The sequence below is a fragment of the Chiloscyllium plagiosum genome, unplaced genomic scaffold (genome assembly GCF_037043375.1).
Source record: "Chiloscyllium plagiosum isolate Xiang-an unplaced genomic scaffold, Cpla_swu_hap1 HiC_scaffold_8, whole genome shotgun sequence".
NCBI classification, from domain to species: Eukaryota; Metazoa; Chordata; class Chondrichthyes; order Orectolobiformes; family Hemiscylliidae; genus Chiloscyllium; species Chiloscyllium plagiosum.
In genome coordinates this window covers 40140853-40153976 of record NW_028270146.1, presented here as the reverse complement: position 1 = coordinate 40153976, position 13124 = coordinate 40140853, and the positions used below count along the sequence as shown (strand labels likewise).

Sequence of the window (13124 nt, the reverse complement as noted above, 5' to 3'; positions counted from 1 at the left end):
CTAAATGAATATTTTGTGTCGGTTTTTACTGTGGAGGAAGAAATGGAGTCAAGAGAAATAAATTTTGATGTTTTAAAAACAGTTCACATTACTGAAGAGGACGTTTGGGAGGTCTGAGAAAATATAAAGGTAGATAAATCTCCTAGACCTGATCTAATGTATTCCAGAATATTGTGGGAAGTAAGGGAGGAAATTACGAGACCACATGCAGAAATACCTGCATCCTTTCACCCTAACAGGAATATACTGTCTCTGGACTCATTATCTCATTTCTGAAGGCTTCCCATTTTCCAGCCATCCCTTTACCTGAATTGGCGATGCTAAATTGCCCATAGTTTTAGGTGAAGGGGTAAATGTAGGGGAATGGGTCTGGGTGGGTTGCTCTTCGGAAGGTCAGTGTGGACTTGTTGGGCTGATGGGCCTGTTTCCACACTGTAAGTAATCTAATCTAAAAAAAAAGTTTTGCACCTTCTCTAATAGGTACATCCACATACTGAATCAGAAAATTTTCTTGTACACACTTAACAAATTCCTTTCCATCTAAACCCTTAACACTGTGGCAGTCCCATCTACGGTTGGAAAGTTAAAATCCCGTACCATAACCATCCTATTATTCTTACAGATAACTGAGATCTCGTTACAAATTTGTTTCTCAACTGCCCACTGACTATTAGGGGTCATATAATACAATCCCAATAAGGTGATCATCCCTTTCTTATTTCTCAGTTCAACCCAAATAGCTTCCCTGCATGTATTTCCAGGAATATCTTCCCTCAGTTATAGCTTTAATGCTATCCTTTATCAAAAATGCCATTCCTCTTCCTCTGTTGCCTCCTTTCTGTCCTTCCTGTAGCATTAGTATCCTGGAACATTAAGCTGCCAGTCCTGTCCATCCCTGAGCCATGCTTCTGTGATTGCTATGATATCCCAGTCCCATGTTCCTAACCATGTTCATCTGCCTTCCCTTTTAGGCCTCTTGCATTTAAATAAATGCAGTTTAATTTATCAGTCCTACCTTGATCTCTGCTTTGTCCCTGCATGCCCTGACTGTTTGAGTTGCTTCTTTTCTCAACTGTACCAGTCTCAGATTGATCTCCTTGGGTTCCCCCCCTCCCCATCTTACTAGTTTAAATCCTCCCAAGCAACTCTAGCAAATTTCCCTGCCAGTATATTAGTCCCCTTCCAATTCAGGTGCAATCCATCCTTCTTGTACTGGTCACTTCTACCCCAGAAGAGATTCCAATGATCCAAAAATATGAATCCTTCTCCAATACATCAGCTCCTCAGCCATGCATTCATCTGCTCTATCATCCTATTCCTGCCCTCACTAGCTCGTGGCACTGGGAGTAATCCAGATATTACTACTCTCGAGGACCTCCTTTTTAAATTCCTGCCTAACTTTCTTTATTCTCCCTTCAGAATCTCATCCTTTTCCCTTCCTATGTTGTTGGTTCCAATGTGTACAATGACATCTTACTGGGACCTCTCCCTCTTGAGAGCATTCTGCACCCTCTGAGACATCCTTGAACAAGCATTGGGTAAACTGCAGCAGTGCAATATATGGATGGCACATATTCTGCCTCTGTGCTCTGGCGGCATTACTACTGTGTTGACCAATTCTCAAAAACCCAACTAGGATGTGCCAGACTGGATGGTCACAAAGCGATGAGAAAACCAACAAAAGGGGAACGTTCATCCTCACCAATCTAACAAGTTGCAGACTCACCCATAAGTGACAGCTTTGGTAGGAATGACCACTGCTGAGGCGGTGTGAAAACAAATGGTCTCCACACTGAGAACATCCCTGAGCTATGAAACATTATCATCATGCTAAATGGGGCAGATCCTGAACAGATCTTACAGCCCGAAACTGGGGAACCACAAGACACATTGTGGTCAAACACAGTTCTGCCTGTAATGGCTCAATCTGTAATCTCTTGGCCCAATATATCCCTTATTTGATCATATCATCAAGAGACTGATCATGGTCATGTGAAAATTCCTTGGAATTATGTTTGAAGCCTTTCACAACAGGAGAAGTAATCGTCTTGATTTCTCAAACTGCTCTGCCAGAGACCTCAGGCAGTAAGGTACAGTAATAAAAAATAGAAAATATGGAGTAATTCAGCAGGTCTGGCAGAAACTATAAAGAGGGAAACTAGTGTTTTGAGTCCCATGATACTTTTTCAGAACTGACCAGGGCTAAAAACTGTTGGTGTTTATGTTGTTGACAAAGGAGAAGGAGGAACAAATAGAATAGATGGTGAGCGTGCCATGAACAAAAGTCAAAGTGAATGCTAATAGTAGTAAGGGAATGATCATAATGAAAAGGTGTTAAAGGATAGTTTAAAAAAAAAGTCAGCTTTGCTAAGAACAAACCAAGTAAACAAAACATAGGTGGTGTGCGGAAAGGACAAGGTAATCAAAATGGAGGGCAGTGTTCATGGCTGAAGTTGTTGAACTCAATGTTGAGTCCTGAAGGATATAAATTACTTGCACAGAAGATTTAGTGTTGAATTTCCAGCTTGGATTGGGCTTTACTGCAAATCCAAGAAAATCATTTTGGTCGGCATGTACCAGTTTGGGCAAAGGGCATGTCTCTGTGTTGCAGGACTCTAGGATTCTATAGTGGACTTATCCTGGTTCAAACAACAATGCTGGACATCATGCCAGGATCAACACAGACAAACTAAAAATAAGGTGCCAACCTGATGAAACTACAACACAGGATTATACACATCTTACATAGGGTGGGGCAATGGCCTAATGGGATTATTGCTGGAGTGTTAATCCAGAGACCCAGGTAGCGTTCCAGGGACCCAGGTTCAAATCCCTCCACGATAGATGCCATAATTGGAACTCAGTAAACTCTGGAAGAAAGAGTTTAACTCCATTGTAATTGTAATTCTTGGAAAAGTCCATCTGGTTCACTAACGTCCTTTCAGCAAGGAATCTACCACCCTTACCCAGTCTGTCCTACATGTGACTCCAGACTTATACCAAGTAATTGACTCTTAGCTGCCCTCTGGGCAATTAGAGATGGCTTGGCTAGTGGCACCCTCATTCCGTGAATAAATTTTTAAAATTACACATGTAATGGAGCAAATAGAAATGACTAACCAGAGAAGAAGTATTCATAACATTCCTATTCTCAATGGTTGGGAGGCATACTAAGTTAGTACAAAAAACAATATTGAAAAGGAGCAATCACGTTCACTGAAATCCTGAATGATCCCTCTGGGCCTTATTCTGCGGTTTCAGCATCATAGATGCCAGTCTTCAGCTAACTTGATTCACTCCATATAACATTGGGGGAAATGGCTGAAAACACTGGATGCTGCAAAGGCTCTGACAATACTCGAGCAGTAGTACTGAAGATTTAAGCTCCAGGACTAGCTATGCCTCCAGCCAAACTGTCCAAGTATAGCTGGAACTCTGACATCTGTACCATAAAGTCCTGGTTCAAGTCTCCCTCCAGGCATGGAACACACAAACATCAAGGCTGACCCCCACTCCGGTGTAGTACTGAGGGAGTGTAGCACTGTCAGAGGTATCCTCTTTCGGATAAGATGTTAAAGAAAGGCCTTATCTGTCTGTTCAAGTGGATGAATGGCACTATTTTTTAAAGAGCAAGAGCATCATGGTAGCTCAGTGGTTAGCACTGCTGCCTCACAGCGTCAGGGATCCAAGTTCAATTCCACCCTCAAGCGACTGTGTGTGGAATTTGCACATTCTACCCGTGTCTACATTGGTTTTCTCTGGGTTCCTCCCACAATCCAAAGATGTTCAAGTTAGGAGGACTGACTATACTAAATTGCCCATAGTGTGCAGTATAGGTGGATTAGCCATGGGAAAGGCAGGGTTATAAGGATGGAGTGAGTCTGAGTGGAATGATCTTTGGAATGTCAGTGTGGGCTGAATGGCCTGCTTCCACACTGTAGGGATTCTATTGCTAGTGTTCTAACGAACATCTATCCTCTGAACAACACAAACACAGATTATCTGATCATCGCCATATTGTTACTTGCATTGCATTGAGAAAAAATGTTGGCAGATACATAGATTTCAATCTGTAATGCTGATACAACCGATGCAGAAAAGCTGAGATAGGTTTTGAGAGAAGAAAAAGGCATATTAATTTAAGTGGAGGTAAGTGCCATCCTACAGGGTTCAGTGCTGTGGCCACGTTTATTTATGGATACAGCTAAGATTTGAGGTATGCGGAGGTTGGTGAGGTGGAAGGTGAGGACCGGGGGAGTGGGGGGTTTGGTCGCATCGATATAGCGGAGGAACAGGTGGGGCGTGGTGCCAGTATAACAACGGAAGATGGACTATTCCACATACCTGACAAAGAGGCAGGCGTAGCTGGGTCCCATGCAGGTGCCCATGGCTACCCCTTTAGTTTGGAGGAAATGGGAAGATTGGAAGAAGTTGTTGAGGGTGAGGACCAGTTCAGCCAGGCAGATGAGGGTGTCGGTGGAAGGGTACTGGTTGGAACAGTGTGACAGAAAGAAACGAAGTGCATGGAGGCCTTCATCATGGTGGATCGATGTGTACAGGGACTGGACGCCCATGGCGATGATGAGGTGTTGGGGGCCGGGGAAACGAGGAGGTGAAGGGCATGGGTGGTGTCCCGAATATAAGTTGGGAGTTCCTGTACTAAGGGTGACAGGACAGTATCAAGGTAGACAGAGGTGAGTTCAGTGGGACAGGCGCAGCCTGAGACAATGGGTCGACCGTGGAATTCAGGTTTGTGAATCTTTGAGAGGAGGTAGAATCGGGCAGTGCGGGTTCACGGACAATGAGGTTGGAGGCTGTGGATGGGAGATCCCCAGAGGTGATGAGGTTGTGGAAATTATGGTTTGGTGATGGGAGGTGAGGTTGTGGTCGACGGGGCAGGAGGAGGTGTCTGCGAGTTGGCGCCTGGCTTCAGTGGTGTAGAGGTTGGTGCACCAAACTACTACTGCTCCCCCCTTGTCTGCGGGTTTGCTGGGGAGGTTGGGGTTAGAGTGGAGGGAGTGGAGGACTGAGCATTATGAGGGCAGAAGGTTGGATTGGGTGAGTGGGATGGACAGATTGAGGTAGTGAATGTCACGGCGGCAGTTTGACATGAAGAGATCAAAGGCAGGTAACAGGCCAGCACGTGGTGTTCAGGTGGATAGGGTGTGTTGGAAGCGGGAGAAAGGGTCCTCAGTGGTTGGACGGGAGTCTTGGTTGAAAACGTGGGCCCAGAGGTGAAGGAAGAAACGCTCAGGATCGCAACGTGTGTTGAACTCATTAATCTGGGATCGTAGAGGGATGAAGGTGAGGCCTTTGCTGAGGACTAAACATTCGCCCTCAGACAGGGGTAGATCTGGGGGAATGGTAAACACACAGCAGGGCTGGGAGCTAGGACCTTGGGTTGGAAGTGATGTCATGTGTGACGGCGGTGACGTTGCAGTCTGGTTCTCAGTGGATGACTTGAATGGTGGCAGAAGCGACATCAACGATAAGAGTCTTCTGTGGCCAAGTGAGTGATGTGTTTGGGGTGGAAGTGGCTGCGGCAGCAGCAACTGCGGGGGGGGGGGGAAGTAACATGCAGAGTAAGCATCGCGTCTGTGCTTGACACAGTGAATCTAGCAGTGGATCCTGCGGCGGTAGGGGCAGCAGTTGTCTTCCCGGCAATCACTGAGGTGGTTGGGTGGACGGCGATCACGGAAGTGGTGTGGTCGGCAGGGGTTGCGGTCCGTGCAGCGGCGGGGGCGGAAGTAACGTCAGCGTTCACCCCAGTAGTCGTGGAAGAAGCAGCCACAGGACTAATGGTGTCTGAGCAGTTCCAGAGGTCAGGGGAAGGCTATGAAATGGTCGAGGAAACCAGTGTATTGAGATAAGTACATGAAAGTTTGTTTAACTTACATTCTTTTATGCCCGACATGGTAGAGAAAAACAGTTTGTTGAGGATATTTTCTGAGGATGTAGAACAGCAGTGGTCTGTTGCAGGTCTGGGAGAGTGTGGCCCTGAGCTGAAGCAGGGTTGCCTGCAGGTAGAGTAGATGGCAGTGTACGGCTGCTAGCTTGGAGGGGAGGATCCAGAAAGAGAATCGTTGCTGAAGGTTTCGGATTGATAGTGTGCACTGGGTATCCTGTTCAGGTCCAAATTACGGGGTCTGAATGTAGTCTGGAGTCCATTTGGGATAAGTCGGTTCCGTAGGGCTTATGTCCAAAATGTCGATTCTCCTGCTCCTTGGATGCTGCCTGACCTGCTGTGCTTTTCCAGCACCACACTCTCAACTCTAATCTCCAAAATCTGCAGTCTTCACTTTCGCCTCTCTGGATTAATAGTCTAGCAATAAGAACAGTAGGCCATCGCCTAGGCTTCTAACTTGCATTTATATAATGTTTTTCATCACCACCAAGCATCTCAAAGCACTGAATAAGTGTTGTTTGAAGTGTGGTACCTAGTTGTAAAGTGGAAAGCATAGATGCCTATTGAACATGACAAACTCTCACAAACAGCAATTTGATAACGTACAGCTAAGCAGCTTTCGTGTGTTGATTTGGGATAAATATTGATCAAGATACATGAGATAACTCTCCTGATCATTTTCAAAATACTGCCACGGGACCTTTCACAACTACCTGTGAAGGCAAATATGGCCTTCACTCATCAATGTCACTCCCTTAGTATGGCACTGACACGTCAGCCTTGATCTTTGATTGATGAATATGACATTGAAACCATTTGTCCATAAAGAAAGTAAAAGACTTGTGTAAATTTAAAAACAAAACTTTACACAGAAGAGATTGAGGCCATCTGATGAAAAAGAACAGTATTATGTAGCAAACGTAAAGATGCAATATTAATTTACTCCCTCCCATATCATAGGCAACAGCATTCTCTATTTGTAAATTATGCTGAATGAAATATTTCATAACTTACCATGGTTATTGGCTCATCCTTTACAAACTCAAATGGAATTGGCACAAATTTTGGTGTTCCTAAATCTTCACTTTTCAATCGGAATTTTCTGTCCCAAAATTCAAATTCTTCTGGACTTAACAAACCATCTTCTTTAGGGTTGGTTTGTTTTATTACTGCAAAAACAAATTTAGAAACATACCTCACAGCAGAAAATGATTTCCTTCATGTCATTTTAAAAACAAATAACTTTTCAGATAATTTCAAATTTGTATTTTCAAATAGTGCATTTTTCCCCAGAGAAAAGCAATAACTTCAATTTATACTTCACCTTTTATTAATAAAGTCTGCCAGTATTTCACAGGGAGTATTAGAAAACAAAATATGACCGAGCCACACAAGGAAATATGAAGACAAATGACCAGAAGCTAGGTCAAAAAAGTAGGCTTTAAGGAATATCTAAAAGGAGGAAAGTAAAGTATAGAGATGGCTGTATTTCAAGCTTTGGAGTTACTGAATACATTGTATAATTGAGTTGCTTTTCAACAATCAATAACTGACTTAATTAAGAGAGGAATTAAATTATTCACTATTTCACTGTGATCAGTAATTAAACAGTTTCTGTAGGGAAAAAGTGCCTGGTTAAACGTACAATTGTGTTATTCAGTTAGCTCATACAAATGTCGACTTAGGCTGACAAATGTGAATATGTTTGAAGTGGACGCAGTTCTACCTAAAGAGGCAGCTTTGTTTTACAATGGTCACTTTTGTACAAAAGTGGGAAACAAGCAGCTACAAAAGGGACAATCTTGTAAAGTGATCAGCATGTTAAAGAATGAATGAGACGACAGTAGGAAGTGATGTCAGTAAGATGACCATTACTTTTAAAGAAATCAATCATGAAATGGGCAGACTATCAGGCCAATTCAAAACTGACCATCCAGCCATTTAGAGTTGCGTGCCTGATAATACATAGAGGCTATTAGTCAGCAAGAGCTCAGAGGTTTGATGCACAAGAACAAAGAGTTACAACAGAAGGAGGACATCAATCAACAGGAGTCTGCTGCTCAGTCAACCAGCAACCCAAACAGGCATCCTGCAACGAACTGGCTGAGGTGGCATGGCGAGAGAAGTGAGCACTGCTGACTCACAGCACCAAGGATCCAGGGATTCGATTTCACCCATGGGTGACTGTGACAGTGGAGGGCGCATGCACTCCGCACGTTTGTGTGGGTTTCCTCTGGATGCTCCATTTCCTCCCATAGTCCAAAGATGTGCCGGTTAAGTGGAGTGGCCATGCTAAATTGTCCCATAGTGTTCAGGGCTATGCAGGCTAGGTGTGTTAGCTGGAGTAAATGTGGGGTTACAGGGATAGGGTTGTGGGAATGCTCTTCAGAAGTCTGGCGCAGACTCATAGGCCAAATGGCCTCTATCTGCACTGTAGGGATTCTGTGATTCTGATTGTAAGCCTAATGCTTTGACCGAGTATGACTTTTTTAGAACATTATAATAAACCAAAAAAATTCTGTTTATTTGGAATACATATGGAATGGGTCTTGTATCTAATCAGGACTAGTAAACTTGAAGTTTGAAAGACAGCCATTCTAAAATTGTAATTAGGTCAAATTGTTAGGTTCGAGTCAAACTGTATCGTGGTCAATGATGGTGGAGCAATTAAAATCAGGGATGTTCAAAAGGACAAAACATGAGGAACATATATATCTCCCAAAGCCCATGAGCTGAAGGGATAGAAAAGTACTTTTCGAAACATTTCATTGACCTATGCCTAGGTATGACTGAATACCACATTCCCTCAGCAAACTACCTCAAGTAATTTCTACATTTAAGGAGAGAAGAAATTAAAAAAGGTATAAAGCAGGTCACTTTGTTCTCTTCTCCCTCATTTCCTAACATTTGAATGTAATGAATTAAACAATTAGTGTATTATTTCATTACTTAATAATCCTTTGAAATATAGTTGTAACAAGAGAGACACAAAACTCAAAAGAACTTAGAATGTACACTGCACTGAGTAGATAGAATTTAGATATTGACAAGGATGCCAAATTTCAACAACAATGTCTTTTTGTGTCATAACCTGGGATCATTATTTCCGGTTCCATCTTGCTTTTAAACAAATCACAAACATTTAAAACGTAGAGGTGGTAGTTTTATAGATCAGCTTTGTTCAAATGGTAGCATTTCCTCCTGACTCCAAGTGATGAACTCAAGTCTTACACCAGGACTTAATTTTAATCAGATGTTCGTGCTGCAAAAGTTCTTAAGTCTTAAAGGTTCAGTCCTTTGGAGGTGATGTAATTAGTTGTTCTATTCAAAGAGAAGGAAGTTCTCCCAATCATTCAGGCAATCTTTTCCTCTTAACAGCTATCACCAAAAAAAAATTGCTCAGTGGTTGTAATCTGTTATGGATTGTAAAACAGATGCCATTTAACAACACAAATAATTACATTTTTAACAAATGGCTATAAAGTACTCAAATAATTCTGTCAGAGTCATGGTGGGACACAATAAAAATAGAACTATTTTTTCACAACTTGTGCCTAATGATTAACAATCCTTATTTGCTGTGACTAACACAGGATGTCCTGCCAACTACAGAGCTTTGGAGGAGACAATCTTAATATCTTTAAGATATTCTGACAAAGATACATCAATCTTTGGTCCACAACAGAACAGAGATTTCTGACAAGATTGTACTGCTGTCTTTGAATTTTAATCCTTCAGCAGCTAGTTTCTCCAATTATCTTGTTAAGCTATCTATTCAATACATTTTTTCACTCCAATCTTCATATGTAAACATCATAAATGCTGTCGCATTGATTAAAAACGTAAGTTGTCATTCTTTACAAACAGTGTCAATATGCAGACTGACCTTCAATGAAAGAAAATTCATAAACTACTATAAAGACCTTTGTACACAACTATAGAGCTGAAAACCTCAATCTATTGCACAAGAACAGACCAAGGATAGTTCAATGTTTGTTGAAGCAAGTTAAGTTCTAAAACCAGATTCAGGTTATAAAGAATAACTAAGCATTTCAAGGGAGATAATCAAAGTTTTGTGAGTGAATTGGAAGACCGTCTGTGTAAAATTAGTGCAGCAGAGAAAACACGATCACGAATCTATGTATTTCAGAGTAATTATTTCTTTTCATGCAGGTTCTCTCTTCCATGCAGCAATTCAGTTTCACTTCTGAGTTGGGTGATAGTTTTATAAGCGTGAAAAAGAGAGCAAGTTAGAAAAGAATGACAAAAAACAGCAAAGTAAAAACTACCTGACTACAGATTTGATGGACTACTAATTTTATGCAATGATAAGCTGATGGCTAACATTTTGTACAGTCCTAGACTGTGTAGATATGATTGAAGTGCACGATGACGAAGGCATTCTGCCTACCCAATTAGTTTTCTGCAACATGGAAAACATGCAGGTCTGACAGACAATGAACAAGATCAAGTCAAACAGTAAAACACAATTCAAGCAATACTTTATATCAAATAAAGTTTCATTATGACAGCACATCAACAAAAAAAATCTGTAAGAAACACCAGTATTAACTATCACACTGAACTGTCACCAGCAATTCATATTTGTTCAACTACCTAGATAAAAGGCTATTAAATGAACCAAGAGGTTATATCCATCAGGAAGACGAAGGAATATGAAGCTCTCTTATATGGACAAAGAACTAAGAGATGATTGAATAGAATTTTTTTGACATCTGATAGGGAAGGGTGCTTCCATTTATGGGTATATCTATAGTTAATATCAAATAGTCACTAATAACAGAGGAAGTCAGCAAAAACGTCTTTACCCAGAGACTGGTTATAATGAGAATCTCATTACTACACTGAGCAGTTTAAGGCAAATAGCATTGGCATTTTATAGACAAGATTATAATCAATACATGAGAGGGAAGAGAGAAAGGATCGAAGGTTCTGCTGATGGGTTTCAAAGAAGTTGGTAAGTAGTGTGGTTAAGGGTCTAATGGAGAATGGACATCAAGCCTACTTCTTTAGGCTGACTGGCCTGACTTGGTGCTGTAAATTCCATTGAAGTTCAAGAACAATCAGGGTTATTAAGGTTACCGCCAAATTGAGACAAATAGTCCAACTCAGAAATAGGTTCTTTGCTTATTAGACTAAACACTGCCAAAGTCTAATAATTTGTATTGATTATTAGATCAAAAGCTATTTAGAAGCCTGGACTGAAAAAGCCAGCTCAAATCAAACCATGTCTCTAAGATTTTTTTTAAAAACTAGAAATCAAAACAAACTGGCAGAGACATTTTTCTTTAAACACTTTCTGCTATTATAAAAACCTATATTAGTTCATTCATGGCCTTTTGCTGAAGAAACCAGCCATGCTTACCTGGTCTGGTCAATGTGACTCCCATATCCCTAACCAACACAATTGGCTCTGAGCCACTCCCAAATTGCTTAGCAAATCAATGTTTATCAAAGTGTTCCTGAGAAAGACTTTCAATAATATACATTTTCTTTTAATGCAGCTTGAACAAATGCCATTTTTTCCAGAGGTGCTCTGTATGAGAAATTTCCCTCTGGTGTCAAAGCATATTTTAAATTTAATAATTCACAGTGCATGGACATAAGAAATAAAGCTGGCATTTATTGCCCATCTCTAGTTGCTCTTGAGAAGGGATAGTGAGCTGCCTTATTGGACTTCTGTAGATTTTATGGAGTAAATCATATTGATTCACTATAGACCAGATTGAGCGGACATTTTGAGATGCTTCAAAGCTGACTTTCTAACCTATACTCAAATTTAAAGAGTTTGAAAATTAACAACATTGACATTAAAAGCTGAAAAAATGTGTTAAAAAAGTTGCCAGGATGTCCAACTGCAACGTTAACACAGGCAGAAATGAGAAGTAGATATTTCGAGATTTTATTTCATACTATATTGTTGCACATAATATGCTGCATTCTATACCCTTAAGTTAATTAAATTTGACAAAGTCAAATTCAATTAAATATTAAGAGTTGATTCCAAACCTCAAAAGTATCAACATTAAATCTGAAAAGCCATTACTTTGAATGCACTTCTCACAAAAGCCATGCAACCGTACAACATTATACAATAGACACATAAGCGAATGTAAACTTACGAGGTTATAAAATTATAAATTAAACTTTTATTAAAATTCTGGCTTAGTTAATCTATTCACAAATGCAGAAAGTATCACTTAGCTTTCCTTCATACCTGGGTTTCTGTGTAACGTGAATGATTCTGGAAGTAAAATATTTGACTTTCTTCCTGGTTTTGATGAATACTTTGATACACTGCTTGATTCATACTCGCCAGTGGTAATGTGCATCTTGTGTGCAACAGGATTTATACCATCAGGAATCATGCGTGGACTATTACAGTAAAGGTGAAAGGACTTATTGCCATTTCCTACAATAGTTTTGTAAATGTTCCGTTTCGAACATTGACTCTGGTTGTAGTTCTAGAAACACAAACATATCCATTAATAGAAAGTAGCTTCATAAATACTAAAGCATCACTGTTCTCCCATGCTATTATTCAAAACAACTTCCTGTAACTTTACTTGGTTTTCACAATTGCACTTTTCATCTCCCTACTTGGTTGTTTCTTTCCTTTCTGGACAGTGTACCATAAGCCAACATGCAAATATACATTAAAAAAAATTTAGATCCTTTCTTCCCCCTCCCCCTCCCCCCCAAAGATGCAACTCTGCATACTCTAATGTACACAGAGACTTCCATACCAAACAGACTTCCATCCCTGTAGTCATGGCAAATCTTTAAACCACTTAGGCCAATCAGGAAATCAATAAAAACAAATCCACTGCAACAATTAATTATACTACGTTGGAAATTATACTACTTCAGTTCAGTCACTCTAACAGGGAAATAAAAATTAAACAAGTTAAATATTCATTAGGCTTATTCTTATAGACTATGAGAAAATGAGGACTGCAGATCCTAGAGATCAGAGTTGAGAGTGTGATGCTGGAAAAGCACAGCAGGTCAGGCAGCAGCCAAGGAGCAGGAGAATCGATATTTTGGGCAAAAGCCCTTCATTAGAAATTTCTGATGAGAGGCCTATGCACAAAACGTCAATTCTCCTGTTCCTCGGATGCTGCCTGACCTGCTGTGCTTTTCCAGCACCACAATCTTGACCCTTATTCTTATAAGCCCAAACTATAGAATTTCTTAC

General features: G+C 40.7%; 2 protein-coding genes across 7 annotated transcripts in view; one reads left to right on the top strand and one right to left on the bottom strand.

Annotated features, from left to right (window-relative positions):
* Window positions 1–13124, bottom strand: part of fancm (FA complementation group M) — a 175144-nt gene that overhangs the window by 90197 nt on the left and 71823 nt on the right. For all 6 annotated transcript variants that reach the window (XM_087989733.1, XM_043697323.2, XM_043697322.2 and 3 more), the window contains 2 exons: window positions 12144–12390; window positions 6920–7074 (listed from right to left, as the gene is read on the bottom strand). In XM_087989733.1, coding sequence (XP_087845859.1) covers window positions 6920–7074; window positions 12144–12390 — 402 coding nt within the window. The remainder of the gene's footprint in view (window positions 1–6919; window positions 7075–12143; window positions 12391–13124) is intronic.
* The window catches only part of soul3 (heme-binding protein soul3), a 56739-nt gene continuing 49074 nt past the window's right edge, over window positions 5460–13124 (top strand). The window contains exon 1 of the mRNA XM_043697334.2: window positions 5460–5509. The gene's annotated coding sequence lies outside the window, so the exon portion shown is untranslated. The remainder of the gene's footprint in view (window positions 5510–13124) is intronic.